Raw genomic sequence first — 27867 nt, 5'->3', positions numbered from 1 at the left:
AGAAAAAAGTTGCATGAAAGTGAGAGGATTTAATAGGTCTGTTTAATCTGGTATGAGATAAGGATTATTTTGAACTTGAAATCATGCAAAGCTACTCTAGTAGAGTGCAAGAATGGAAATAAGGACCTGGAAATGAGCTGAACAAGACATGGACTGACATTTATAGTGTTTTTCTAATCTTACTGACCACTCAAAGCACCTTAGACTACAAACCACCTTCATTCACAGCTTTATGGTAAACTCTTTAAGCAGCCTACCTCTCATCCAATTTGCAATCACCAATTCGGGAGCAAATATTCGCAGATTTCCGACATTACTACATTCACGTGAGCACAACATTGAGCCAGTAAGATTAAAACCATGAAATCTTTATAAACTGATTTATAAAATAATCTTTATTGGTTATGATTTGCTTCCACCAGCTATCAAACCACACAATTTAACATTTCCATCTCAGGATCTTATTTTTCTTATGTACAGCAGCCCTGTTTACAAGCCATAAGGCAGATCCTTTAATCCCTTTTAATACTCCTTCAATAATCCTGCTTTTTTCACCCTAAACCACTTGATGAAAGACCTCTTCCTCCACTTCTTATCAGTAAATGTTTTAATGCTGATGAACTGGTTGTAGATGTCAATCAGGGATTTAAAGACAGCCACTGATCACACTGATAAGAAAGGGTCTGCATGACCTTTATCTCAAAATCAGACCACAGAGCTTTTTGCCAGGTGGAAACGATGTTATTTTTTCTTTATTTTTATAGCCCTCTCAAGAAAAGTGTTCCCAGATTCTTTGGGGTAGGTCCTATTTTCTTAGGTGTGTGTTTAAGGAAGCCGTCTTCTAAGGAGGGAAGCGAGGTATATTTAACTGAAGGAAATCTAAATCAAGAACGAGGCGAATGCAGAGGAAACGGTTCCTGTCGGGCAGCAACGTCCAGGGATCAACAAAAGTTTATGTGCACGAGGGGGTTTGACCTTGGAGTTACATTTACGAGACGCTACTCATTTGTTCGGAGCTTTTACGGTTACAGTTACGGTTAAGGATAGGAAGACGCTAACAGGATGTTTCTGCAGATTCTGGGCAAATGTGATGGGAATATGATTCATTTTCATGTCCGGCTGATGGAATGCTGGCCAAACACTTCAGGGAATGCTAATATTTACATGAAACCGCTCATCTGTAACTGTATGTGTTTATGAATGTGAGAGGTGAGGAGCTCTTACCTTAGTGTACGCCTTTCCTCCTTTGAGTTCCTGCAGGGAAAACAGGAAGACTGTAATGAACTGAATGATTCAACTTCATATTACAGCATCCTTCTGATTACAGGGCTCCTAAAAGATGGATGAAATTAAAGGCTGAGGGCACACACATGGCTCCGGTGTAGCTCAGTGAGCCGCTGAGGTGGCATTCACATGGGAGAATTAGCATCAAGCCCGCATTTCTGTGGCAGTGGCTACACCAGCTACACTGAAAAGACTTAAGGTTTAATGTTTAAAAGACTTAACATATATCACAAATCAGAAAAGGTCCCTATTTACAAGACTATGGTCTGATGTCTTTTGGTATCATTTTCCATCATTTTCTTAGCAGAAAGAAGAAAAATGATAAGCTCTTGTATATTAAAGCCTACTTAAACAATTTTTAAAAGGAATTACAGAGATTTTCATCAGTCCTAGTGAATTTTTTTGTTTTTTGTTCGGGGTTTTCCATTGGAACAGCAAAACCTCTTTGGTAGGAACCAAAACTTCAGACATAAATGCCATGACATATATGAACGTACCATCCTGGAGGAGACTGACTATGAGCCAAATTTTCTGAACAGGGAAAATAGGATGCAAGTCCAATCCTCAGAGCTCATAGATGTGGTTACTTTTACTAGTGATTAACAAAATTTGCGCTTTTTTCTAAACACAGGCACACTCAGTTCATTTGAATATCAAGCACAAAAAATAAAACCTGTTTTTTTGTTTTTATCTGTGTTAATTATCAGCACAATTAGCAGTAAATTGCATGTTGCAAATGTTAGAAAATAAATTTGCATGCTTGATTTCAACATTTTCCTCCCTACACTTGGAACTCCCAGATATACACATGCAAAATGGTCAGTTGCAAAAAATCTCTACACAATTCTTATAAACAATTTTATCAGTACAGTGTAAATACCAAAATTACTGTTTTTAATGCCAAAACCCAGTTTGCACTGGTACATCACCAACTGGCCCTCTCTGTGCAGGTACCATCTCAGGCTGTAGTTTTAATTTAAATAAATAAATAAATAAATAATTAAATCCGCCAGGAGGGGTTAGAGGGGTTGCTTTTAAGGAGTTGCCCTGTTGCTGCTTCTCCAGCAAACCTGTTGTCTACATCCTCTGCACCAAACCAGCTGAAATGGATTCATAATAGTTTACAGTTGTGAAAACAAGTTTTTATCAGTTGCGTGAAATTGCCAAAGCTAAGCCTTATCTTCCTCCAAGAGACCTAGAAACACTTATCCATGCCTCCATCACCTCTAGACTGGAATACTGCAATTCTCTCTAATTAGGTCTTCACCACTCATCTCTTCATAGCTTGCAGTTCGTCCAAAATGCCGCTGCACGTCTTTTAACAGGTGTTAAAATGTATGAACACATCACTCCAGTTTTAGCAAATTTACACTGGCTCCCTGTAAAATATCGTATTGACTTTAAGATTCTTTTACTTACTTTTAAAGTTTTAAATAATATGGCGCCTAGTTTTTGTTTTGTTTTTTTGTTTTTTTAAACAAACTCCTCCACATGTATGACCCCAAAAGAGCACTGAGATCATCTCGCCAGATGCTCTTAGCACAACCAAGGTCTCGATTGAAGCATAGAGATCCGGCCTTCGCAATAGCAGCACCCAGACTCTGGAATAATCTGCCAGAGGAGATTCGTACTTCAGAGTCTATTCAGTCTTTTAAATCGAGTCTTAAAACTCAATTTTTTACTTTGGCTTTAAATTCGAGTTCAGTATGAGCACCATCAGGCCTGTTTTATGTTTTTATTGTTAATTCACCGTCTTCTTATTTATCTGTATTCGTTTCTCTATTGTTTTCTCTTGTTTTTAACCAACAGTGAAGCACTTTGGTCAACTCTGTTGTTTTTAAATGTGCTATACAAATACATTTTGAATTGAATTATTTCTAACTGGACAGGCTGATCTCCCTGAAGTTTAACTGACTTTGTGTTTTGCTGCGATCGAGTGTTCCCTTCATCTTTTTGAGCAGCTTAGGAACCCAAAGTTTGTCCCCAGAGCTGACGAGGCCACTTTGACAGGCGTACCTTCCTGACTGACACCCTGCAGACAGACGGGTCCAGAACTCCAGTGTGGGGGTTGGCGCTCATTTTGGACACAAAGGTAAACCTCTTCCTCCAGCGCACACAGTGATTGTGAACCTCCTCTCTGTAAGACAGAAAAACAGGCTTCATTACATTTTGCAGTGCCTTTGCATTTCTTCATACTCCTCACTTGAAAACGATGCCAGATTGCACAAACATAAAGTCTGTATTTATACACAGACCTAAATTAAAAGCAGAATATTTTCCCAATCTCAATTTAAGGTCAAAACAAACATCGCTATATTCTCTGCCTTCAGAACGTCACATTTTTTCCAGTCCTGTCATACCCGTCTCACAGCCTCATGACCAGTGTGTCCACTGAGGATCAGATTCATCAGAGCTGTGCTGAGAAAGCATGTCATGATCCAGTTTTTCCAAAACTAACTGCAGGGCAGAGTCGGCTCCCAGGGCTTCTGACACCGATTACAATTTTTCATTTCAAAAACGTTTACGATTGTCTCGGCCTCTCACACAAACCCCACATCGTCGACCTACAATGTTGATTTTCCCACCTGTCTGACTGACAAGAAACCCATCAAGGAAGTGGTTTACAATGGTGACGAGACTTCTGTGAAAACCCAGACTGGCTTGTGAAAAACCTTTAAGTACCCATGCATCCTGGTTAACGTGTGGGAACAGAACAATAGGTGTAAAAACAGACCGGCTCAGTGATCTGTTTGTTCCTGAAAACAAATTCCTGAGAAGTGTCCTAGAGACGCCACAACAGCAGCTGATGGGAAAATGTGCATCCAGATCTTTGGAGTTCGTAATCAAATAAAGCACTTGATGTGTAACGTGTTGGTAAGATGAAATTCCCATCAAAATTGGATTTTCTGCAGTCCGGTGTGACATCAAGATCTTTTTTGTTTCTATTTTAGAGCTCATGTTTTATTTATTTCTAATAAATATAAAACATAAGCTGTTAAAATAAGCAAGCGCATTTTAGCATACCACTATTGTAGCTAATGGTAATGTCATTAGCCTTCCTGGTATTTGGACATTGCAGCAGGATCTTTTAAGCATGTGGAAATGTTCGTGGAAATCTATCCAATTTAAGTGTTTCCCACAGAATCAGATTTCATTTGTGGCATTGGCAGCTTGGACGATGCTTGCATCTGCAAACATTTTAGCTGCAAGATTCAAACAAATCAGCCGATTCTCAAAGTGAATTCAAACTCTGTGGGCTTAGACTGACGCTAGCACTCGTTATTCTTCTCTAGAGTCTCAGTCTCCTCAGTGGAACAGCACAAAAACCAGTTTAACACTTACTGAAGGTTCTGGTTAGCAGGTGGAGTCCAAGACAGAGAAGGTAAAGTACATTTGACCTCAGGACAAGCTTATCTGGGGTCAGGCTAGCCACCAGGAAGTCAGGAAGCACTGGGGCTACTGAACTAACCACCTCCAGCGCCACTGAAATGTAGTCATAAGCGAAGTCTAAAGCAAAGAATAAAAGTTTTAGTTAAAACTCTTATTCAAATTTAGAGTCACTGACTGTCAAAGTTGTATCCATTAGTTGGTTATTTAAAAAAAAATGACTGAAAGCTAACCATTGTGCACCCGCATTCCCAAATGTCAAAGCAATCTCTCCCCATAATGAGCATGTTCTGTAATGTTTGAGCTTCTAGAATAGGAAAATTCCCAGAAATGGTTCTATTTTCAGGAATGACATGGCCATCATTCCCAGTTATTGTGATGCCAGCACAAGAACCACTGAGGAATAAAGCCAAAGTCTTTCTATAAGCAAGTCTCACCACTTGCATCCCTCTCTGGGAAGTTATTTTGATTTTGATTACCAATTTAGCTTCAGTTTCAGTGGCCTCGAGGACACCAACAACACATGTACAGAATCGCCAGTAAATCTTTTATTTATTTATTTTTTTTAATGCTTAAAAAGTTTGCAGATTTTGCCCCAAATAAAAAAAGTTTTGCTTCGGATTTCTTTTTGGGGGCTGTTACAGATTCTTCCACAGGTTTGCTCTCATCATCTTTTGTGTGTCATTTATAACAATTCTTATACATGTACTGAGCAAACAAACAGAATCTCCAGTCCGGCTTTGACAGTCACTAGTCATCTACCGTTATTAAAGCAAACACCCTGAAACATGAGTCAGTGAAGCATTCTGACACAGATGACTGATTTCACATAATACGCCTTTTTTGACATAGTGCCAAACGTTTGAAGCCAGCCCTGAGTTAATGTTTATTAATATAAACACACCATAAGTTACAATAAAGAACTTTAAATATAACCGTGAACATACACTCTGTGGACTTGGAGTTTTTAGAAAAGACACACATTCTGCAGAATGAGCAGGAACATTGTCGGATTACATTTCATGGGTTAAAAAAATTATAATTTTGATCATTTAACCAAGGGTTTGACAACATGAACATTTCTTTGTTCTCTCTCTGTGGGTTTCAATTGTAGTGAAACATCTTTCTGTTAATATTGGGGAGATCACAGTATGATAAAACACTTTATATCATCTGTCATTTTAATTTAACACCTCGTGATAAACTACTAAATCCAGATGTTTCCTAAGCACACATGGAAGTTTCTGCTGTGGAGTGATTATGCTTCTGACTTCAAGTTATTGCTTGTAAATGGGTACCGTCAAGGAAGAACACCCTGTAAAACCTTAGATGACCAACCAGCATTAATTAGCAGAAAGCTAGCTTATATGGCTAAATTGGCCTCTCTGTAAGAAATGTTTTGTTTACTTCCACATTTTGCATGCAATCAAATATGTATTTTAGCTAGGCTTCAATTCAGCCAACTGCTGTACAATGGGATCAGTAGGAAGTAGAATGGCTCTGCTTAAAGCAAGCAGTTTCCTTTAGGTTGAACGTGTCTAAACTTGTAAAACTTTTAGGTGTTTTCACAGGTTGTCTTTTCTTACCTCCACCAAAAATGAGGTAAGAAAATGTCTTTTTTGTTGATAAACGTCTTTTTTTTTTGGTATTTGAGTTAAAATTTACTGAGATGTGCCAGCAGTGTTTCGTTGCGAGTAGCAGTGTGTTATTTGCACCTAAATATAAATGTTTGGTGCTAAAGGAGAGACATCCAAAAAAAGCCAAAGTCAGGATGTTTCAAGTTGTTCTTAAATCTCTAAAATACTATAGGGCATGCTCATTATGGGGGGACGAAAACACTACGTAAAGGTTAGTATTTATTATTGTGAAGTTATGAGAATCTACACTTTACTGTGAATCACCATCATCTTGTCAGCCAAACATTTCTGTTAAATACCATCCTGCTGAAAAGCCCCATAATTTGTGTAAATGTTCTGTCAATCAGGAGTGAAATGAGATGAAAAAAAAGAGTCATGTTTTTCTCCTTCTAAATGGCAAACAGCTCATTTTGGAAAGTCTGTAACAGCATGCTGAGAAGGAATAGATTAAATGGACAGCCAAATGTTTCTGGAGTCACTTAAACTGCGTGACGCCTCCTTAATCCCACCACATATAAATCACAGACACGGTGGGCTTCGTGATCAGCACTAATGAGCTCAATTTCTATTACAGCTCCTTTGGATTTAAAAGTTAGTGTGACAATACACCAAGTGTTTCCTCACCAATCCCACACAGCACCCTCGAACTGTACAGAGGAACATTTACACTCAAACAACTCCCAGTGACTGCTCAACACAGAAAACCAATACAACAAAAAAGAAAATGAATTAAGCTGCAGGATATTCATGAAACAGTACAAAAGTGACTCGAAAAAGTCTTTATTCCAACACTAAAGTAGCAAAACCAACAGAAGACCAGTGATGTGTGTTTGAAGTATCTTAGTTTTTCCTGTTACACTTTGTAGATGATCCCTACACGCTCAGCTCATCGAGTCAACTTCTGAATTACCGAGAATAAGTCTGTGAACACAAGCAGCTTTGCTTCCTTTGCTGGGTGGCTGGGCTCAGCATTAGCGGTAGGATGAGGAGCTCAGATATCCAGAGGGATCTTTAGAGTAGAGCTGCTGCTTCTATGAAACGAAAGGAGCTAGTTGAGGAAGTTTGATGATCTGGTTAGGAGACCAGGCACATCCAACTGGAAGAGACCCTGGGGAAGACCCAGAACCTGCTGGGTTGACATCTGGGTCTACTACCATGGGAACACCTTAGAATCCCCTTGGAGGAACTGGAAAGGCTGAGCGCGAAGAAGGATGTCTGGTATAATCTGCTTAGCCTGCTACCACCGCAACCAGACCTCAGATAAGATAATGGAGATGATGCATAGACAGATGGCTGGACAAGTGGATGGATTGATGGACGAACAAATGGATGTCTGTGTTGTCGTCAATTAGGTTTTTTGCAACATTTCCATTAGGCATAATTAACTCCAGAAAAATCAGTGATTACTTTTCTGAATTTACCCAAAGCGCAGCTACTCTCATGTGCTCTGCTGGTTTGTGAAGTCAAGTTTAAAACTGTCAAGATGAGCTTTCTCGCCATCTTGCCGGATAGATCCAACTGGAAAACCGAATGCTCATTGGCTAAAAACTTGTTAATCACAAATCATTAGCCCGAATAATCCTGTTTTAAAAAATATACTTCACCATCATTTCAAACGAGTGATTGACCACATAAACTCATCAGGTATTTACTAAGGTCTCATATGAAGGCCGTTATTCCCACAGACCTGTACAGGACTGGTCTTTTACCAACAATGGGTATCAGCCCCTGGTGGCCATTAAGAAAAGTGCAGCTTTAAAGCATTTGTGCACGGGATTCACTTTTCAGACCAGAAGCTACGTCCATCTTTTATAGTCCATGCTTAGCAGATGTTTTTGCATCAAACATAACTTACTTTGAAAAAACTTCATAGGGGAGAACAAACATGCCACCTTTAGTCTTCCACTTCTACACTTGGGTCACTTACATGTTAAATTAAAATCAAAAGGATTCATCATGTGTAGCCCATGAATATGCATAATGAATTTGCTTGCACTCTTTAAGGAAACACTACTACACAAATTTATGGAAAACTGGCCTAAAAACATTGCTCTGGACCAGTCAGACAGTCAGATCAGGAGTTCAGTTAAAAATCTTTTTTTTTACTTTTACTTTTAATTTCAGCCACTTCAGTGTACATGAGGTCGAGCTGTCTCAAACGACACGCACAGTGTCTATAGTTAGCAGCAGCTGCTCCTCACACTCCCATCCCCCCTTCATCTTTATTCATAGCTCTCCACGATGTGTTGTGTGATTTGTACCACTATGTTTTTCCTTCTTCTTTTAATTCTTTTTCTCACAGTTAGCAAATGTTAAACAGCTGAGCCAGTTACACGTTTGCACGTTTACAATGAATTAAATACTATTCTGAGTACATTTTAGTCATATTATTCAGAGCTCTTGTCTTTTAACAGCAACTCATCCTACTACAGGGGAATGAACAGATCACACTTGCATATATAAAAGCATGTAATATGTGTTTTCTGTTTAAGATAATTTAAGAATTAAAAGTACTAAACAGTTTACATTTTTGCTTCTATGTTTTTTATTGCCCTAAACGGTGTTCTTTGGCTACATTTAAATTATTTATTCCTTGTTATTGTATTTATTAGCCTGGAAGTCTATTACAAAGAAGAGGCAGTATTACTCACATATAAAACCTGTTGTTTACGGCTTTATGGAGCTAAAATAATCAGACATCATGTGCTGGCTTATCCAAAGAAAGTTTGTTGCTTTTATTAAAATCAACATTTGAGTTTTTAACTTCTAAACAAATGACAAGAGAATCTATTGTAACTTACTACATGCACAACCCCCTCCTAAAACTTTAACCCTTCACCAAAGTCTAATTCCCAAACAGGCCATATAAAGAGGTGAAGGAAGGTAAAATGTTTTAATCTCTCTATCCCTGGAAACGAGTGAGGTTCCAAGAAGAGTCAAAACACAAGAACACACACACACACACACACACACACTTATCAGGACCCCCACGCTTTTGGTCAGTCAGTGTGTAAGGTGGAGCGTTCCCAAACCACATTCCTCAGTCCAGATGGCTTTGTTCAGGCTCCATGGAAACCTCGCACTCAAATCCACCGACCGCTTTCCCAGCAGCTTGGAGGAGGAGGAGGCGGAGGAGCAGCTCACACCAACACTCGGCTTCACCCTGGTACATTTTTACAAGGTGTTTGTTTCTAATCTCACCTACTGCCTTTGACTCTCTTCTGTTCCCTGTTTTCACTCTCACACTTTTCCTTTAATGCAGGAGGAGGCTGCCGTGAGTTTCTCCCCCATTACCCCAAATTCTGCAGAAGAGGTTTTAACAGAGTGCTTTCTGGCTCTGCTCACACCAGCTCTGGCTTCTGCTCTTTACATGTGCCTCGGCTGTCTGTAACGAAAACAACCTTGGAACAAAACCAAAGGAAACACTCCAAATCCCCATCCAGCAGCCGCCTCGTTTCAATTCTGATCTGACCCAGACATTTATTAAGACTGAGGTCTACGTACAGCTCGCACATGAGCCCTGAAATTAAAATCTGCAAAGGCTGCCCCTGTCACTCAACACTGACCTAAAAGGAAAAGGTCAACGTGTTGTATCAGGGGGTTTGATTCACCTCAGCTGGAAGAAGTTGGGAAAAAGAGTCAGCTGCAAATACAGGATTTTGTATGAACAAAAACCCAGCTTCAAACTTCAAACTCTTTGTGCTTATAAAATAAATATATGGTGAGAAAAGAAAACTGGAAAAATATACAGATTCCTGTTAAGGTGTGGCTCTGCAGCTTATCAGAATGTGGGATGGTTCCCAAAGGCTAACAAGGCAGAACTGGCTGGAGCATTAAAACATTAAAATACATAAAAGAATCAGAGAAGACAGAATACCTGTGATGCACGCAGTTAATTTTGTGCCAGCAGCAGCTTTCTGGCACCAACATCCCACTTTCTCTAGTGGAAAGTCCAGCATTGTGTTGGTGGAAAAGAAAAACAGTCGTTCAAAGTCAGAATAAACTGACTTTGTAGTTGTTCATTCAATTTATTTGGACGAATCTCATTTCTGGTCAGTTAGAGAGTCAGTCTACTGCTGATGATATTCACACCGTTAGTCACACTTTCAGTCTGAGTGCACCTCCTTTTACTGCTCCTCACTCACTTAGTCACTCGTGGAGAGACAAGTGATGTAAAACGACATCAATGTGGTTGATGACAACATGTTCGGTTACCATAAGTGCAGTGACAGCCTCAAAAGAAGTAACACACCAAACACAATGACAGGGAGAAAGCACCGTCACCTGAGCTTTTGCGTCATTTCAACTCCTTCTGATCACAGCTTGCAGTAAATTTCAAAACTGCTGCAAACCTACAAATACAAGTTGTTATTAAAGCTATACTGAAATACCTACAAACAGCTGCTGCTTTGTTGTTCACCTTATATGAACATTTATATAGAACAAAACAAAAAGAAAGAGTTTGATACTGAAACTGTCAAAAAAAACAAACATTTAAGCTGTTGAAAGATGTTACAGCTATCAGCTGTCTTCATCCTAATCCATAATCTGTTATGTGAGACAGTATGTGGGTTAAAACTTTACCAATATATTTTGATCCCATTTGTTTGTAAGTAGGATTTAACAAAACCTTCAAGTTTAACCATGAGCCAAAAAAGGACTTATTTTTTCTGACAGACATCAGAATGTTGTAAAGAATACATTCTTTCTTACCAAGTATGTGCACTATCACACATCACAAAGGACACAGATTAAACATTTTCACTTACTAAAATAAACCTTATATAAACTGTTTTAGAGGCTTCAAAAACACTTGGTTTACCCCCCAAAAATGAAAGACTTCATGGGAGCAGCATTTCTGCGCTGTGCTGCGATTGCAGCTCAGTAAAAACAAGCTGCAGAGACAGAAGACAGATGCTGAAACTGCTCTCACCACAGCCGGACAGAGCTCACATAAACAGAGGACATGAAACCGCCTGTGAGGAAAAAAAAAAAACTAAACGGAGGCCGTGACTGTGCCTGTCCTCTTCCAAGCGCTTGTCCTGCAGGCAACCCTTTCATCATCCGGTACGTTTGAACCAAATCACGAGTATTTATAAAAGAAATCTGCTCTGATCCAAGCATATTTTCCAGCAGCTGAAAACAAGCTGTCAAACTTCTACAACGAGCATCACTATCCACATTTAATTTACCATCGATCAAACTGAAAACACAGTTAGGTTTTCGTACAGGAGAACAGGTTTGAAGTCAAATAATGAAACCAAAACCAAAGAAGACCAACAGATTAAATAAAACGGTAACATCCTGGCTAGACTGGGAAGTATTAGTAAAGCATAAGATCTGCAAACTGAGTGACAAAAGCACAGGAGGACAGGAAGAGGACATAGGAAACGAGGTTAAAACTAAGAAGAGCAAATAAAGGATATGAAGTAACTCTTCAGAGTATTTTTGAGGAGATACAGTGGAGACAAAAACCGGAAACACAGCATGAGAAAAAGGGTGAGACAGGAACGCCTCGACATGAAAAATAACTTAATTTTTCAGTTTACAAATGAACTACAGGAAACAGATTTAAAACGTGCAACTTATAAAGAAAATAAATAAATAAACCACAGCTTGTACTGTTGTGCTGGTGGAAGTCTGTGAGGACTGGCTCATTACTGGTGGACATCGGCGGAAACTAGGCTGCGATGCACAGTTTTAACCCTTTTCAGCAGCACCCCCTGTTCTGTTGTCTTTATTAGGAACTATTTATCATTTATTTGGTGTTATTTTTGTTATCTGTGCTGGGCTAAGACAGCTCTATACAATCTTGTCAATGTTACACAAGTTTACATATCTTTTCTTATGTTTGTGTGCAACTGTGTTAATCCAGCCTGTCTTGAGCAGAACGCTGATCTTTTTCAGGTGAAAGCATTTTCTAAAACGCCAACTTCTTTTAAAATGTTAACACAGAAAGTCATCTTGGACAGTTTCCTTAAATTTTGACTATTTATTTACAGTCTGCTTCATCTCTGACAAACAGTTTTGTGGTGTCTCAGAGGTTCAAGCACCAGAATCTACGAATCACATCTGCTACTGCTGTTCGGAAACCCTTACATGATGAAAAATAAATCCATCACGGTGAGCTAAAGTTACAGGAACTGGAATCAGTTTTGTTCCGACCTTCTCTGAGCTGCCAAAAAACATTATTAAAACTGACATGGCTAGATTACTGGAGTTCATGTTCCTGCTCTTCAGACGTTCAGTTCTCTTGTAATGTGGGAAAACTGAGCCTAAATGACCCCTAGAGCAAAGACAATCTCTCCACTAACAATCATTAAAGTTGTGATTACACACTAAACTCAGCCTGCAAGACTGAGATATAAACTTGTGGCCTGTGATTTGAGTTGCCCCTCCACCGGACCTCACATGTGATGACTCAACATGTCGGCAGAGCGGGATCCTTATCGCTCATCCCGGCTGCGTGGCTCCGGGGGCCCGCGGCCGCACAAGAAACACAAACATTCAGGCAGGACCCCGGTCGGGTCGTATCGAGCGCTCAGATAAACAGCCAGACGGCAGAGTGCTGAGGAAGCAGACGGATCCTGCAGAGTCCACGGACGGGGACAGGAACGGGCGAGGAGTCAGAAAGCCACAGGGTCGATCCTCGCTGACGCCATCACCCTTTTAACAACCATTTGAGAACAAAAGTTACTTCCTCCAGCTGCTTTAACTTTTTTATCGTGTATTTTATTTTATTTTTTTTAAATACACCTACTGATCATCATCAGTGTAAATGTGTCAGTGTTAGTCCAGCGGCTCATTTTTCTATTTTTCTTTATTATCTGTCATTATGTTCAAATTAAACACGACCAAAGTTTCACATAACAAGGTCAGCGCATGTACAAATAATCCCTGTGAGCCAAAACCTAAAGCTTAAAACAACTCTAAACAGACTATTCTGTCCTACTATTGGCTCTGTATGAGGGGACGTCCCAAATATGTTCATCTCCCCTCTGCCAATCAGAAGAAAGTCAGCTTACAGGGAGGGTGGCCTTAAAGGGGGGGGATCTAAAACGGCTCGTTTCAGACAGTGAAGGGAACTGAGGGGAAATGAGTAGAGCAAATGGTAACGTAGACTTCAAAGGTAGTAATTAAACAGCTCACATGTGGAACCCTTTGATGATTCAGTATTTCTTGGAAAATAATATGTTTAAATGGGAAGTTTATCAATTAAATGTCAAATTCATAGGTAGTTTGGCCCTGGTTACAGTGAAGTACAACATGCTCAGTTACAGCAAATAAGATAACCTTTATTAGTCCCACACGTGGGAAATTTGTTACATCAGTCCTACTCATTTTGCTCAATACTGAAAACATTATTTAACACAAATACAAATTAACTATAGAACCATCATATCATGTATTTCTATAATTAAGATTTAAACCAATCTATTTAATGAAAACGAGGCAAAAATGGTGGGAGACATGGAAGCAGGATTAGCGGATGGTTTTGACCATGACCCCTATCTTGCAAGGGCAAACTCCTGTTCCTGCCGGCTACAGTTTTCACCATGACCCCAACCGCCCCTTGCAGATGGAAGCAAAACAAAATACAACAGAGAACCCAGAAGACTAGCACCAGTGTAGGATGAAGACAGTGCAAGTACCTCTTCATTCTTCTAGGCAAACCTCACCACCCAAAAGTATCACTTTTATTCACATAACCTTGAGCTGGACTAAACGGTAAGCTTTTTTCAGGAAAAGAACGGCAAATGTCAGCATACCACTGCATTCACCTGTATCTGTTTAGGTCAAACACCACCTGGAAAATCAACCTTCTTTTTGTAATGTCCAACTAACATCCTAAACCTAAAGCTTAAAACAATTATAAGACAGAGAAGAGTTATGCATTCTGTAAAACTGACGGCTATTTTTCCTTTCACTATTTGTCAGTTTAGGAGTAAAAAAGCAAACCAAACTGATAGTTCTTACATTTTAATGTCATAATAATTTGGCTGTAATTTGGATGCAATCATCAGCGGGTTTATATGCGGCTAAACACCACAGTCTGGGCTCTGGAATCTTAAACCCACAAGGGAAATCAAATCAACGAGCCTCTTCGGGGCCTTAACCTAACACTGGAGTCATTCTGACTATTGATAAAGTCGACTTTCTCGTCTCTTGTTGGTTGCAGTCAACTTTTGTGAAGCTCTGCTGTCACACATGTGTGATAATGAAAAAGGTCAGCTCTACAGTTGCAATCCCTAACAATCAGTTTCACAACAGGAAAGCCCTTGTATGGAGGAAGTTCACGTTGATTACCTGGTCAGATACCAGACCACCAACATCCAAAAACCCCCCCGCCACACCCCACGCGCCTCCCCTCACATCCCAGCAAAGCGCTAACCGCTGGAAAAGTGAGAGGAAAACAGGAAACAGCTGTTGAGGAGCGCCACGTCCCAGTCGTATTTCTCAACTCTCCTCGCAAACCCGCTCCTCTCTGGATGTCTTCCTTACGTTTTATTTTTTGTTTTGGACGTTCCCTTCTCTCTGTCACGTGGCACACATCTGTAGACTTAACAAAATAAGGGGCTCCAATATTCATCATGGTTGCACACTTGTGCATTAAAGCAGTGCAGGTACATTTTGGTGGGAATTTGCCAAAAGTGGTTTAAAACAGAGGTGGCTGGATGGTTTCCTGCTTGCGTTTCCACTGAACTCCCCTGCAGCTGCTTTCGCTCGAGCCAAAACTTTACAGATACAAAGAATGACTAAATGCCCCGTGATACAGTTTTATAAACTGTGTAGAAGAAATAAAACATTAAAGCACGGAGTGCAGAAGAAGTAGGGTGGCACACATTAACAGAGATGTTTGTGACTAAGAGAACAGATTCATCACTGAAGTCTACTTTGGATTCTCTTTACTGATATAAACTATTTATACAGTTAAAGCGGGCTACAATGCCTTTGATGTACTCATCATTATATGTTGGATTAGTCAGCAGTAGTGTCGGTGATGTGCGACAACTACTGCCCGGAAACTGCCATCTCCACCCAACGGATCATGATACTTCAACATCCTAAGAACTACATCCTGGAAGTACTGCTGGCAGCGCAACACAATACTGAGCCAGCAAGATACACTGAAGTGCAAGTGAGTAAATCAGTGCGAACATAATCCAAAGTATTAGTGGTCACATTAGGACTTTTATTTGTTATTAGGACATGTTAATGTTAGTCCCATATGTCCCCCCCCCCCACACAGGGACAGAGAGCAGAGGGAAGTCCATATTGTTACTACACCAAAGTGCCATGAATATACACACACACACACACAGTACTTCTATGACAATTCATAATTGTCCCTCTGCTTTACATCTTCCAAGAGCTCTGGCCTGTGAGCATCCAGTCAAAGCTAACAATTACATTAGTCACATTGAGTTGGATTTATAGATGTTTGTTAAATCTAATTTACAACACAATTTCCGTGCAGAAATGTAACTACATGTCATTTCCTCCTCCTGGAATGACTGAATAAGAAGCGGACCAGTTGCAACACTGGCACGTAGCTCAAATGAAAATGCTGGCTAACTGTGTTGCCTGTTGCACAGGCTATACCATAGGCGCTATACAGACTGAACACAGAAGTGTAAATTAAACTTAAAACAAAAACAAGATTTTATTCTTAATAAGAACAAGATCCAGGGAAAAGTCGGCCAGGTACAACTGGCATAACTATGCAGTCATAAAAAGTGATCACACTTTCTTCAGAGTCTCAAATCGCTGCAGAAGTCCTGTGTTTTTCTTAGAAACACAGAAACACTCTCCATCTCCTGCTGCTTATCTATCAGGAATGGTCACAGCAGGGCCAGAGAAATACATCAAGGGCTGATGTGTTTGTGTTTTCACACTGGTGTCAGGCAGTGGTGAAATATCAGGAGCAGCATGGATTAAAAGAATCAGCTTGAATGTCCAAAATGTAAACTTTGAACCGTAAGAATCAGAGCTGATAAAGCCTGCAAACTCCTGCAGCATGTTCTTCTGCCAAATCAAGACGGAGACCATCTGGTTTCTATAGCTCTACAGAGTGAAAACACATTCTCCACAAGCAGTCCAACACACTCGACGCAGTGGACACTCTCGAATGCTGATAACCTCCCAGATAGCTATACTTTCTAAAAAATACTTTGAGTAATCTTTAGCCTTCTTTATATTCACATGGCCTAAAAAAGTGAGCACCAAAGAAAAATCAAATTCGAACGAGTCTTTGTTGGTTTTCAATACAAAACCATTTGGAAAGATTTATAAGAGGAAAAAAGGGATTGGGTGATTACGGGCTTCTTGGGGCTGATTGCACATTCCTTTTTGGGATCTACATGAAGGCAGGACAACTGGAGGAACGTTTCACTCGATTAGCAAAACAATCTGAAAGGGATTTACTGTATTACTTTTATAAAAATATACTCGTTGCAGTGTAATTACCCCTCGATACAAAGATAAATGCAGAACGCTAAACTCCCAAAAAAGGTTATAACTAAAGTACAACTCTGTTTTCTGTTTCCCTGAACTCTTTCTAGCCGTTTCTAGCTCAGTTTCTAAGAAGTCCGTGCATGCATGACGAGTTTATGTGTTATATCACTGTGATACATCTCTGAACAGACTAGTTCAACCAAGCGGGGGGGGGGGGGGGGGGGGGGGGGGGGGGGGGGGGTCCAAGTTATTCCACCAATAGCTAGACTTTAAAGCTCATGTTTAACAGTCTCCTTAGACAATGCAAAGTCTTGAAGTGATTCACAATTTTCTTCTTAGCTCTGCACAGTTTGCTCCAGGGAGGGTGCAGCTACATATCTCCAAACTGAAACTATCCAAGTAAGTCCCGAAACAACCACAAAGCTGGCAACAATTACTGCACCCGTTAAAAATAATTACCAATTTAATATTTTGGTATAAACATTAACCCACTTTGTGGCATTAGAGAGAGTTCAGACTGAGAGTAACCCCTGCAAAAACACTCCTTTATTAGTTTCAGTTGCTCCAATGTGTTACACAGCAGGTATGCAGACATTAGGGGGGCTCTGGAGAAAACACAAGGTTATTAAGCAGAAAAGTTAAACCCTTTGCTTAAACCTGAGCAACATCCACCTGCAAGGCACTGCTGTGGTCATTCAGACTAATGTAAAAGCCACCATAACAGCATTAACAAACCGCACAGATATTTGAAACCACAGGGCAGTCTTTTACCACCAGATGAGATTTAAAATCCATGATATAATAAATTTTTCTTCATAGTACTCAGTCGCCTTTAATACCACCCCAGCAGGGAAGCACCGCCTACAAGACTCCAAATATATTATGTTTGTCTTTTCTAGTGTGGAAATTGACTTGATAACCCCAGTTAGTGTCATGCGTCACTGCTCTTCAGACAAAATACAACGTTTAAAGACGCCACACAACCCCCCTCAAAAAAAAAAAAAAAAAACCTCAGCCTTGAGCGAGTCTGATTTTGCACAGTAAAAAAAACAAAAAAACAAAACACAGTTAACACTTTGTTTCTCGGCTCATGTTTCCAAAGGAGAGCGTTGGTTGGTTGCAAGCTAGCATCGGCTAAAACAGTGATGACACATAGACAGGAGGGCGACTGCTCTGGTTACCCATTTACCTCAGTAAACACTTTCTAGAGTATTTTATGGCTTCAGTAAAAAGTTTCCAATTGTACTAAATAAAAAGCCCTGACACGCTGCTCTGAGAGCTAGACAGTCACATTTGCAGCATGTGATCCCCTCTGTGCTTCCAACAGCGCAGTCCCCTGGACACGTTCGCTGTTAATCCCACCCCAACTGTCCCCAACCTTCAACAAGGCGGGGCCTTGCATACAAAGACCGGGCTTGTCAGATCTATGACATAACCCTAATCTAATGTCCGCCGTGGAGGGAGCCTCCCTGTGCCACGGTTGTTGTCCCCTCCTCTGAGAGAGCCCTTGTTTTCAGTCACAGAGATGATAACTGATCCCAGGGAAGGACTGAGCTGTTATATAACCACCCGAGATGAGAGTGACCTCTGAGGGCACAGAGGGCTCAGACATTGCCGTCCTTGCTCCAGGGGACATGAGCCGAGAGAAAGGGAAAGGGGAGGCATTTAGTTCGCTTTTTTCCTCAGCAGAGGGGAGCTTTAGTTTGACAGATAAACATTTTAGTGAGAGCTGCAATCCTCTGAAGGCAGAAAATAAAAACAATGGATCTCCCTGAACCTCAGAGACCTCTGTGTTTATATTACAACACAAAACTGGCAAAAGTCAGTGGATTCCACTAGAGTAGCTTTTGCTTCTTGTTATACATCACGTTTCCAGTTTCATCAGCTTTTGCACAAGCGTTTCTCAAATTTGAGGCTCAATAAAGCTGTCTCAGAAGGTAGAGTGGCTTGTCTACCAATCAGAAGTTCAGTGGTTTGATCCGCGACTCCTCTAGTCTCATGTTCAAGTATCATTGGCCAAGATGCTGAACCGTACAGTTCCCCCTTATGCATCCACTGGACTCCAAGTTCTTGAGTGTTAGGTTAAGAGCACCATTAACGTTAAATTAAAAGCACTATAATATCACTGCCATTTACCAGATAACCTAAACTTTTTCTGTTTCAATATTTAATACAATCAAACTCAGTACACCTATGCAGATGGCCATAAATCTGATTTTATTGATCTAACTAAAGATTCCCACAGCGTTACTATTGAGGACTTATTTTAGAAATGACCTGGGTGAGGAAATTATATCTACAAATGATTTTAAAAGCATCATCAGGAGACATTGATGTTTTTTTCTGGTGAAACCACTAGTGTTTTGTTGTGTGTATTTGTATATAGTATATCACATTAGAGATCTTTTATTTCATGTTTTATTTGTTGCATTTTCATGTTTTTTTTAAAGCTCGTATGGCTACTGCCTTGGCCAGGCCACCCTTAAGATTTGAAATCAGTGGGAGTTGCTGTTTAAATCATGAGAAATGAATAAAAATGTTCTTATGTTTTGATCACTTGCTGTCACTGTCTGTTGTTTTTAAATGTGTTGTAATTGAATTTACTAACATGTTCTCCAAAGTAACTAGGTTTTGGGCTCTGACCGCAGAGGTTTGCTCCCTCCGTGAGATTATCTGCTCCTCACAGAAGTCCCAAACAGTTTTCCCCGCCACACTGATGAAAGGTAAGAAAACGGAAACATCTGCAGACAAGAAACCTGATCAAGATGATCCCGATCTGTCTGTGTGTTTACTTTCCCCTCTGTGAGCCCCTCTCACACACTCAGTCTGCAGTGATGCTACGTGCAAACAGGGAGGCTGAGTGGGTAGATGAAGAGGATGACCTGCTTTTTAAGTACGCACAGGAACCCCCCCCCCTCCCACCCCACATACACATGTGTCAGCTGTGGGATTTGAAGTTCAGCAGGCCTGTATGTACATGAGGTCCAAACAGGGTGAGGAAACATCCCAGTAATAGAAGAAAAAGAGGCAGAGTATTTCAACCAGTGAAATAGGAAAGCAGATCTGGAAAATTGTGGTCTCATCGTTGGATCTGATAAACAGGTTAAAAGCACTTCAGAGATCCTCCGCCAATAAAGCACTTAGCTGACTAACAGCGTAGTGCCTCATATTGTTTTACACAATGAGGTCAGTTCAGTAAGCCAGTCTGTAAGAAGGAGAGAGAAGCAGGAGGGTCTTAAACTGACTTCAGACAGTCACTGTATCCATTCAACCTCCAACAAGTGTGAAACACTGAAGCAAAGACCTTGTGTGTCCTTCGCCTGATCTCATCTAGAAAATCAGGAACGAGGAAGGAAAAACAGATGAAAGTTATGAACGTTATCAAGGTCAGAAGAAGAAAATCTGAAGTTATGTGACGCAAATGAGAAGATGAAAAGCCCAGAAATCAGAGTTATCTTCCCCGTCTCATCCCCGACACAGCTGAAAGAGCTGGTACACCAAGATTATCTGACCAGTATGAGCTGGTTTTAGAGGTGCTGCTGCTGTGTTTAGTCTGGCAGCCCAGTGCAGCAGAGGTGCCAATGCAGATACACAGATAGACCACTTAACATGGCAACACCCAGCGTTTAAATCTGACTCATGGAGCGAGCTGGTGCAACACAAACAGAGCAGAAACAGGTTTAAAAACAACACAGGGAATAACAGAGACTGCTAAGATGCAAACTTTTGCATCTTTATCCCAAAAATCAACCACCGAATCTGTACTAAATAATATACTAATATACCCTGCATACATTTTAGACACACTGCAGTAATTGCAAGCTCAGATGTACAGATGCACTTTAGTCTACAGATGCACTTTAACCTCCCGTAACTGCTTCCAAACTGTATGAGACCACAACATGGTACTTTAAACAATGTTTTGCATGTGTGAAGAAACGTTTAAGGTTGTTTTCAGGAGTATTTACCTGGAAGAAGTAGCGACAAAATCTCCATCCAGCAGCCGGAGCTTGCAGAAGAGGACGCCGTTGACAAAAGGCACCGCGGTGAGCTCCTCCAGGGTAAGATGGGTCTGAAACTTGAATTTCTTCTTTTTCACGAAGAACGCCATAGTTTAAAAGACTCTCAAAGCTATCAAAAATAACGGGGGAAAACACGGTAAACGGTAAAAAAACAAGGCTGTGCTAAAGTAAACGTGCCGACTTGGTGTTTTCAGTGTGTTTTCATTAGAACTCTTGTTCAGGACGTGATTCACCGCAGATATCTGAAAACAAATTAAACGTTTCGTTCAAAGATGTCCGTAAAAGTGGGAAAAAAAACTTGAAGTGTTGGGTTAAAAGTAATGAAAAAACCCACCTGGGGACATTTTGGGTCCTCTGGCTTTCACCAGCCGCGGTTCAACAACACGGAATGACGAAAAAAGACATTTCAGCTTACTTTTCTCTTTTGAGTACGGAGAGGAGGAACCTACAGCTAGCAGCATCAAGCTGACGAGAGTATGCTGAGGAATATCCGGTTTTTACCTTTCAGAATAAAGTCTAAACCATGTTTGTCAGGCAAAGATGCATTAATTTCTTTTTCTGTCGGCAGCCAAACTATATACAAACTTAAGATAAAATAAGTATTTTTTTTATCGTATTATTTGATACAGATATTAAAATGTAAATAAAATAAATAAATACATTTGTGATTATCAAAAGAAACATTCTACTGGAATTAATGTTTAATATTAAGATTTTTTTTTAAAGTGTTCATAAATTGGAAAAAGAAAAAGAAAAAAATTACTCAGTAACTGAACCACTGACTAATCATTTAAACAAATAATTATACATTAATACCAGCTCTAATTGTTCAACTTGTGTGAGTGACAGTTAAGGAAAGTACAATGAAAAAGCAGAGATTAAAGTTTACTTAAAAATAAGCCGAATAATGTTGTCTTGTTGTTGTAATGAAATAGATGATTGATGGTTTTTCAGAAATGTTTTAAAGTGATTTTTAAAAAAAACTATAAAACTTGCAAATTTATGTGCAATTTTAAAAATGAATTCATGTGATTGCTAATAACAGTTTTACATTATAATAAATTCACAACACTCATTCAGATGTTCAAACTTAATCAAGATGCTATTCAAACACTAACTAGCTAGGTTTGTGGTTTCTGCTTTAAAAAAATATATAACTGATATAAAGTGAAACGAATATAGATGTAATAGATTTATTTGGGCGCATGAACACGAAACATTTTATCTGTGGAAGACTTTTTAAAGGTGAGTCATGGCACTTCCGGTGCTACACTGGTTCAAGCTGATGAACTTGCCTAAAGTTTTTGGACTTTCATTCATGCCAGTCATGCTGTAGCGTTCAACGTGAAACAGCGCCACCGTGCGGTACAAACCGACACAGTGATGCTACCTTCAGGGACTTGGAATCCAAAAACTCAAAACTTACCAACTTTACGCGGAAGATTTTAATGAATTCAAATTGAATTTGTTAAATATAAGTTGCATTTTTTTTCCTTGTGTCTGTTTTTATTAGTTATACACCAGTTAGCACCTGATAATTTTACATGGATTGAAAGTACCTGATAATATTTCCCCCAAACCTGCAAATAGCACACATTAATAAAGAAAGAATAAATAAATTTATATAAATATTAATTTATTTTTACATTTAAAAAATCAATACATTTAAAAAAAATAGATTTGTGCAACTTAATTTGTTTCATTATTTTCAGTGATTTCATAACCCATCTGGGTTTTATAAATTTTTATAAATTCCTTTGGTTGGATGGGTTCACAGCACCGCTGCTCAGACTTCACTTTAAGCAGATTTTGCAGATTTAGCTGTAAGTGGCAAAAACCTAATAATAACCACTGAACCATGAACATCCAGGGATCAAAACTTTTCTTTTTAGAAATACATTAATATTTTGGAAATAAAATTTACGCAGTCTTTCCCCTTTTTCACCTTAGTTCTGCATTTTTCCTTCAGACACTGTGACCAAAAGAAGAAAACTTGATGACATCATGAATCATTTTTACAGCTCACTGATTTATTTATTTAATCCGTACTCTCTAAAACCTTTGGAAAGTTTAAATAAAGTTGACCAAGTTTAACCTCCTCTTCCTCGGCATGCATTTTTAATTTCTCCTTGATATTTGGGCTGATTAGGCTGATATGTGAACGCCAGGTCGTAGGAGGTTTCAATAAAGTTCGCACAAAGATTTGTTGGGTTGTTGTTTTCGGTTTATTTGAAGATGTGTCATATCAAAGTCAGGACTTACTTGCCTGCTAATGTGTCTGCATGGGCGCACTTCAGGCTGCAGGTCAACATATCCTGTTTTAAACAGGATATGTTGACATTAAACAGGCTGTTTAATGTATGCCACGAAGAAACGTGTGCATCTATGAGAAGAGTCAGTAAACAGTCAGCCAACAGAGGGCAGCACAGATCTGGAAGAAATTCAGCCTGTATTTAAAGTTCTCTATTAAATCCGTGTATGTGTGCAGCTGATTTACCTCGTGGTAGACTTTAGGGAGCTTACTGAAATAAAGTAAAATACCTGGACCTCACAGTAACTGTTTGTCAACAGTCAAAAATCTACATTTATGTTCCCAAGCAGTAAATGGTTCATGTTATCATGGCTACCTCCAGATTTTAAGATGAAACATCGAGACAGTCTTAGAAGATGGTGTCCTGAGGTTAGGCTGGGGTCACACTAACAAACTGTTGGTGTTGTTTGCAGGGTGACAGATACGACGGTGCATTATTGAAGGGTTTAAGGTACTAGAGCTGATGTGAATTGAAGTCTTTCCTTGTCCTTTTTGTGTTTTTAATGTCATGTCACTTCTGAGGTTTTATGTATCAGTAAATGGTCATTTAAAAAAAATATCTGGTCCTTAGCAAGTGTTAAAATTGGATAAATGCAACCTCAGATGAACACATGACATATCACACCAGGCCAAAGGCAGAAGCTCTGAAAACCTGTCCATTCTGACTGCTTCAACAGGAATTAAGAGGGTAAATAGAAGTGAGGTGCTTATAGTCCTAAAGCAGGGGTGGGCAACTCCAGGCCCCGAGGGCCGGTGTCCTGCAGGTTTTAGATAAACACAGCTGATTCAAATGGCTAAATTACCTCCTCGACATGTCTTGAAGTTCTCCAGAGGCCTGGCAATGAACTAATCATTTGATTCAGGTGTGCTGACCCAGGGTGAGATCTAAAACCTACAGGACACCGGCATTCGAGGCCTGGAGTTGCCCACACCTGTCCTAAAGCATTTGATTAAATGCTCATCAGGAAGCGTGACCAACTCTATAAAAGCATAACAGGACAGGTTGCAGGTCTGAAGCATTCAGATGTGTGTTAACTCAATGCTGAGGAGGATGTCCTAGAAAACTTCCTAAAGTCTTCAGCTGATCCAAAATGCTGCCGCAAGAGTACTGAGAGGATCTAGAAAGAGAGCACATCACCCCAACAGAGCACTTTGCTTTCAGACTGCAGGCTTACTCGTGGTTGCTTGGGTTTCTTCCTGTTAAAAGGGAGTTTTTCCTTCCCACTGTCACAAAAGTGCTTGCTCATATGGGGTTTTCTCTATTTTCTCTGTATTATTGCCAGGTCTTTATTTTACAATATAAAGGGAACTGAATTGAATGACATCAGCAGTGATCTGAAAGAAGGGTTCTGAGGCTAAGTTTATCTTTCTACAGTGGAAAACATTTAAGACAGCTGTTAATCTTCCCAGGAGTGGACATCCCAGCAAACTGACCCTGAAGTCAAATTGTGTAATGCTCCGAAAAACTGAAAAAAAAAAACAACCCAAAAAACCCCACAATGCTACGTCTTAGACTCTACAGGCCTCAGTTAGCATGTTAAATGTTAAGGTTCCTGACAGTACAGTTAAAGAAAAAAGACTGAAGAATGATGGCTTTTTAAAAACTTTTTCTAAGGTTTGTTTCAAAGGGTTTCCAGGAGAAAGCCTCTTCTCTCTAAAGGGCTGATAGCATTTGAATAAACTACAAGATCTTTTTGGAACAATGTCCTTTGGACAGATGAAACCACAGTGAAGATGTGTGGCTATAATCCACAGCATAATGTTTGTCAAAAATAAATAAACAGCAAATTGGCCAAATGTGCAGCCATCTGTCTGCTCATGCAACAGGACAGTGATCACAAACACACCAACAAATCTGCAACAGAATGATTGAAGTCCAGACCTGACTGAAATTCTGTGGCAGGAAAAGAAGAGTGGATCAAAAATCTTCCAAAGTGACACATAAAACTGATAAAGTGTTCAGAAAACGATTACTTCACATTTTTACTATGAACAGTGGTGCTGCAAGCTTTGAATCATGGGGTGTACTTTGTTTTTTACACACTGCTTCTGCATTTTTGCTTAAGTTTTGTTAAATAGAATAATGACGCGGTGTAATATGTTACGAGGTTTGTTCATCCGAGGTTGAATTTACACAATTTTAAGACCTGCTATGTACCAGGTGATTTGTAAAGGACAAGATGTTTCCTCTGTGTTTGAAATTAGGTCGTAAATCTTGTGACTTAATGGGAATGTGAATCGCAGATGATAACGATTAGTAACAATGCAACATAAAAAGCCTTTTCCAAGGAAGGCAACAACAGATTATCATGTTGTCCCCCTGTGACGTTTCCCAGTTACTCATGATTAAACGCCCCCTCACCTGTCACCTGTTGCTGTCAGATACGGACTGTTTGTGCAGCCGTGCAGGTTAAAGTGCTCCTGCTGAGTCCTGTTTGTCTTTACCTGCTGCTGTGTGACGCAGGGCATCCAACGACAGTGGCCACGTTAACGTGTTTATGCTTCTAGTGAACTTTTACTGACGTGTTCATGAACCTCAGAGTTACATGCGTGCATTAAAGCCTCATATTGTTATTGTTGCTCTTACCACCAGTGCTGTTGTTACTGCTGTTTATTATTTTGTCATACAGGCATAGCCATTATTGTTGATACCCTCACAGTTACCCTGTGGGGTCTGAGAAATAACCCCAACCCTATGGTATCAGAAAATGTGACTTCTGGCTTTCAAATATTGTTCTTCCAAATCTTGGCAATGACAGGACAAAAATTATATATATTTAAGCATCTGTTGTCTCCAAATATGGAGTTAAGGGTTGTTTCTCCTCATTCATTTTGCAATCGGGACTATGGGTAATTGTCCCTACAACTTTTCCAGTTAATTTTTAAGCTTTTATTTTACTTATAATTAAGGCTGTAGCAACATGAACAAGACGACTGCCATACAGCATCCTCTGTGTAGAGACATTTGCTTTCATTTTAAAACATATGTATATATGTTGCTGCTTCAACTTAAGTGGATTAAGCCAGATGAGTTTAATATCACATGTCAAAATAAAACTAACTTCTAATTCTAATTAAGTTAAAAGTGGTTGTTGCGGTTTCAGTCCAGCAAATTGTATAATGAATAAACTCCTTATATGTCACTAGGAAACTAAGAGTACTTGTACACAAGGTTTTTAATTGACTTCCTGTGTCTCATGCAGCACACAGACACTGGTTTTATTAATATTTGATCAAAAACTGAACAAGAACATTGACTAATGGGAATCGTAATACTTTGTTTACACGGTTCACTGCCACACAAAGACCATGGAGACCATGTCACGCATCCACAAGAATCAAAGTCTAAACACAGCTAATGTATCAGAGATCACACCATCGTTAAATTAAAGGTTCAAAGTTGAACATTAACAGTCCCATGAGTCTGTACTTTTGCTAGAGCACCATTGGAATTTTCAATTCCGTCACTACTGCCCTAAAAAAAAGACGTTGAACTGAAACAATGTAATTCAAATAAATATAAAGTATCTTTTTATTGTCTTTATCAAGCTGAAAAAAGCATGTGGGGGCGCTGGAGCTTAGTGTTGCTTGAAAAGTCAGGAGAGTCTTCTTAAGCGATGTTGTGATACATGCCCTGGTACCTTTGGTGTGTCACAGATTCAAACCAAAAAAAGTGGAGAGAAAAAAAGCTTATTTACTCTGCAAAGATCTTCTGAGGTGGCCTGGACAAAATGTGTGATATCTCTTGGTAGGGAGTATCCCAGGCTTCTCTTGTATCACACTGACACAGAGGAGAAAGTACAGAAATGCCAAGCAGGGTAAAGTTAAAGGCTGCGGGAACATCTCTGGGCAGCTTGACGTTCCTGTGACTACCCGCTGCTAATATTAGATGTTTAAGGCTCGTGCAGCTGCAGCCATCCTTTCTGGACGTAGGTGCAATTTCCTCATAAGCATTCATAACCTAAACTGGTTGTGCATAATTGTTTCATTTGTTAATTTGTGCGTGATTTTTCCGTGTAAGACAGAGTTCTGGAAGAGTAGAAGCAAAGACTGGGACTGTTTAACGTCTTATCCTTAATTTAGTCGTGTTGCCATCAAAACAAACTTTGATTTCTGTCTCATAATGTAAATACTGTGTAGAAGTACTTTAGCCTTCTAAAGGAAAATTTAGGCCATTCGTATTGTGATGTTTTTCTGAGTTTCATATAAAATTATTTATATGAACAACTATTGTTGTACAAAATGCTTTTAACTTAAAATTAACCTTGCTTCTTTTCTTTGGTACACTCATTAGGTTAAGAGACTCAACCTCTGAGTGCTGCACACATTTAAAGTAAACAACTATACGTAACTTGGCAGTCTTCATATGCTCTATAAAATACACTGTCTCAGATAGAAGGATGCTGATTTTTAAGCTGGGAGTTTAATTTCAGTATGTTGTATAGCAACAGCAGGACACTATACAGCATTGTAGAAAAAGTCCCAATAATCAGACAATGCCCTGTTAGCAAGCACTTGAAGACAGTGGGAACCCCAACAGAACCAGACTTTTGCGGACAAATACCCCCACGCCCCCACCCCCAGTTAGTGCGGACAAACAAATACAACTGGCCAAAGACACAAGAAAATACTATGTACACTATTTATAGCAACATATTTGCCTGCAGAGTCATTCCAAATCCCAGCCAGAAGTATTATAAGAGAAAGACTTTAGTAAACACTCACGTAGGCAGAGGTCAAACTTAACCCGGCTTAAAATACAGTGGAAAGC

The 27867-nt window shown here is 39.7% G+C and overlaps 1 protein-coding gene across 3 annotated transcripts in view; it reads right to left on the bottom strand.

Annotated features, from left to right (window-relative positions):
- The window catches only part of eeig1a (estrogen-induced osteoclastogenesis regulator 1a), a 31174-nt gene extending 9895 nt beyond the window's left edge, over positions 1-21279 (bottom strand). Inside the window, exons 1-4 of one of the 3 annotated variants that reach the window (XM_026186539.1) lie at positions 21120-21279; positions 20732-21027; positions 3301-3421; positions 1225-1254 (exon numbers count right to left, since the gene is read on the bottom strand). In XM_026186539.1, the coding sequence (XP_026042324.1) occupies positions 1225-1254; positions 3301-3421; positions 20732-20874 (294 nt within the window). In that variant the 5' untranslated portion in view covers positions 20875-21027; positions 21120-21279. Of the gene's footprint in view, positions 1-1224; positions 1255-3300; positions 3422-9283; positions 9359-20731; positions 21028-21119 lie in introns of those variants that run through there. The other 2 variants (XM_026186540.1, XM_026186541.1) reach the window with 2 other exon arrangements.
- Positions 21280-27867: the final 6588 nt, after the last annotated feature.

Source organism: Astatotilapia calliptera, chromosome 12 (assembly GCF_900246225.1).
Source record: "Astatotilapia calliptera chromosome 12, fAstCal1.2, whole genome shotgun sequence".
NCBI lineage: Eukaryota > Metazoa > Chordata > Actinopteri > Cichliformes > Cichlidae > Astatotilapia > Astatotilapia calliptera.
Note: the sequence above shows the minus strand (reverse complement) of the source record. Positions and strands in the feature narration are given on the sequence as shown.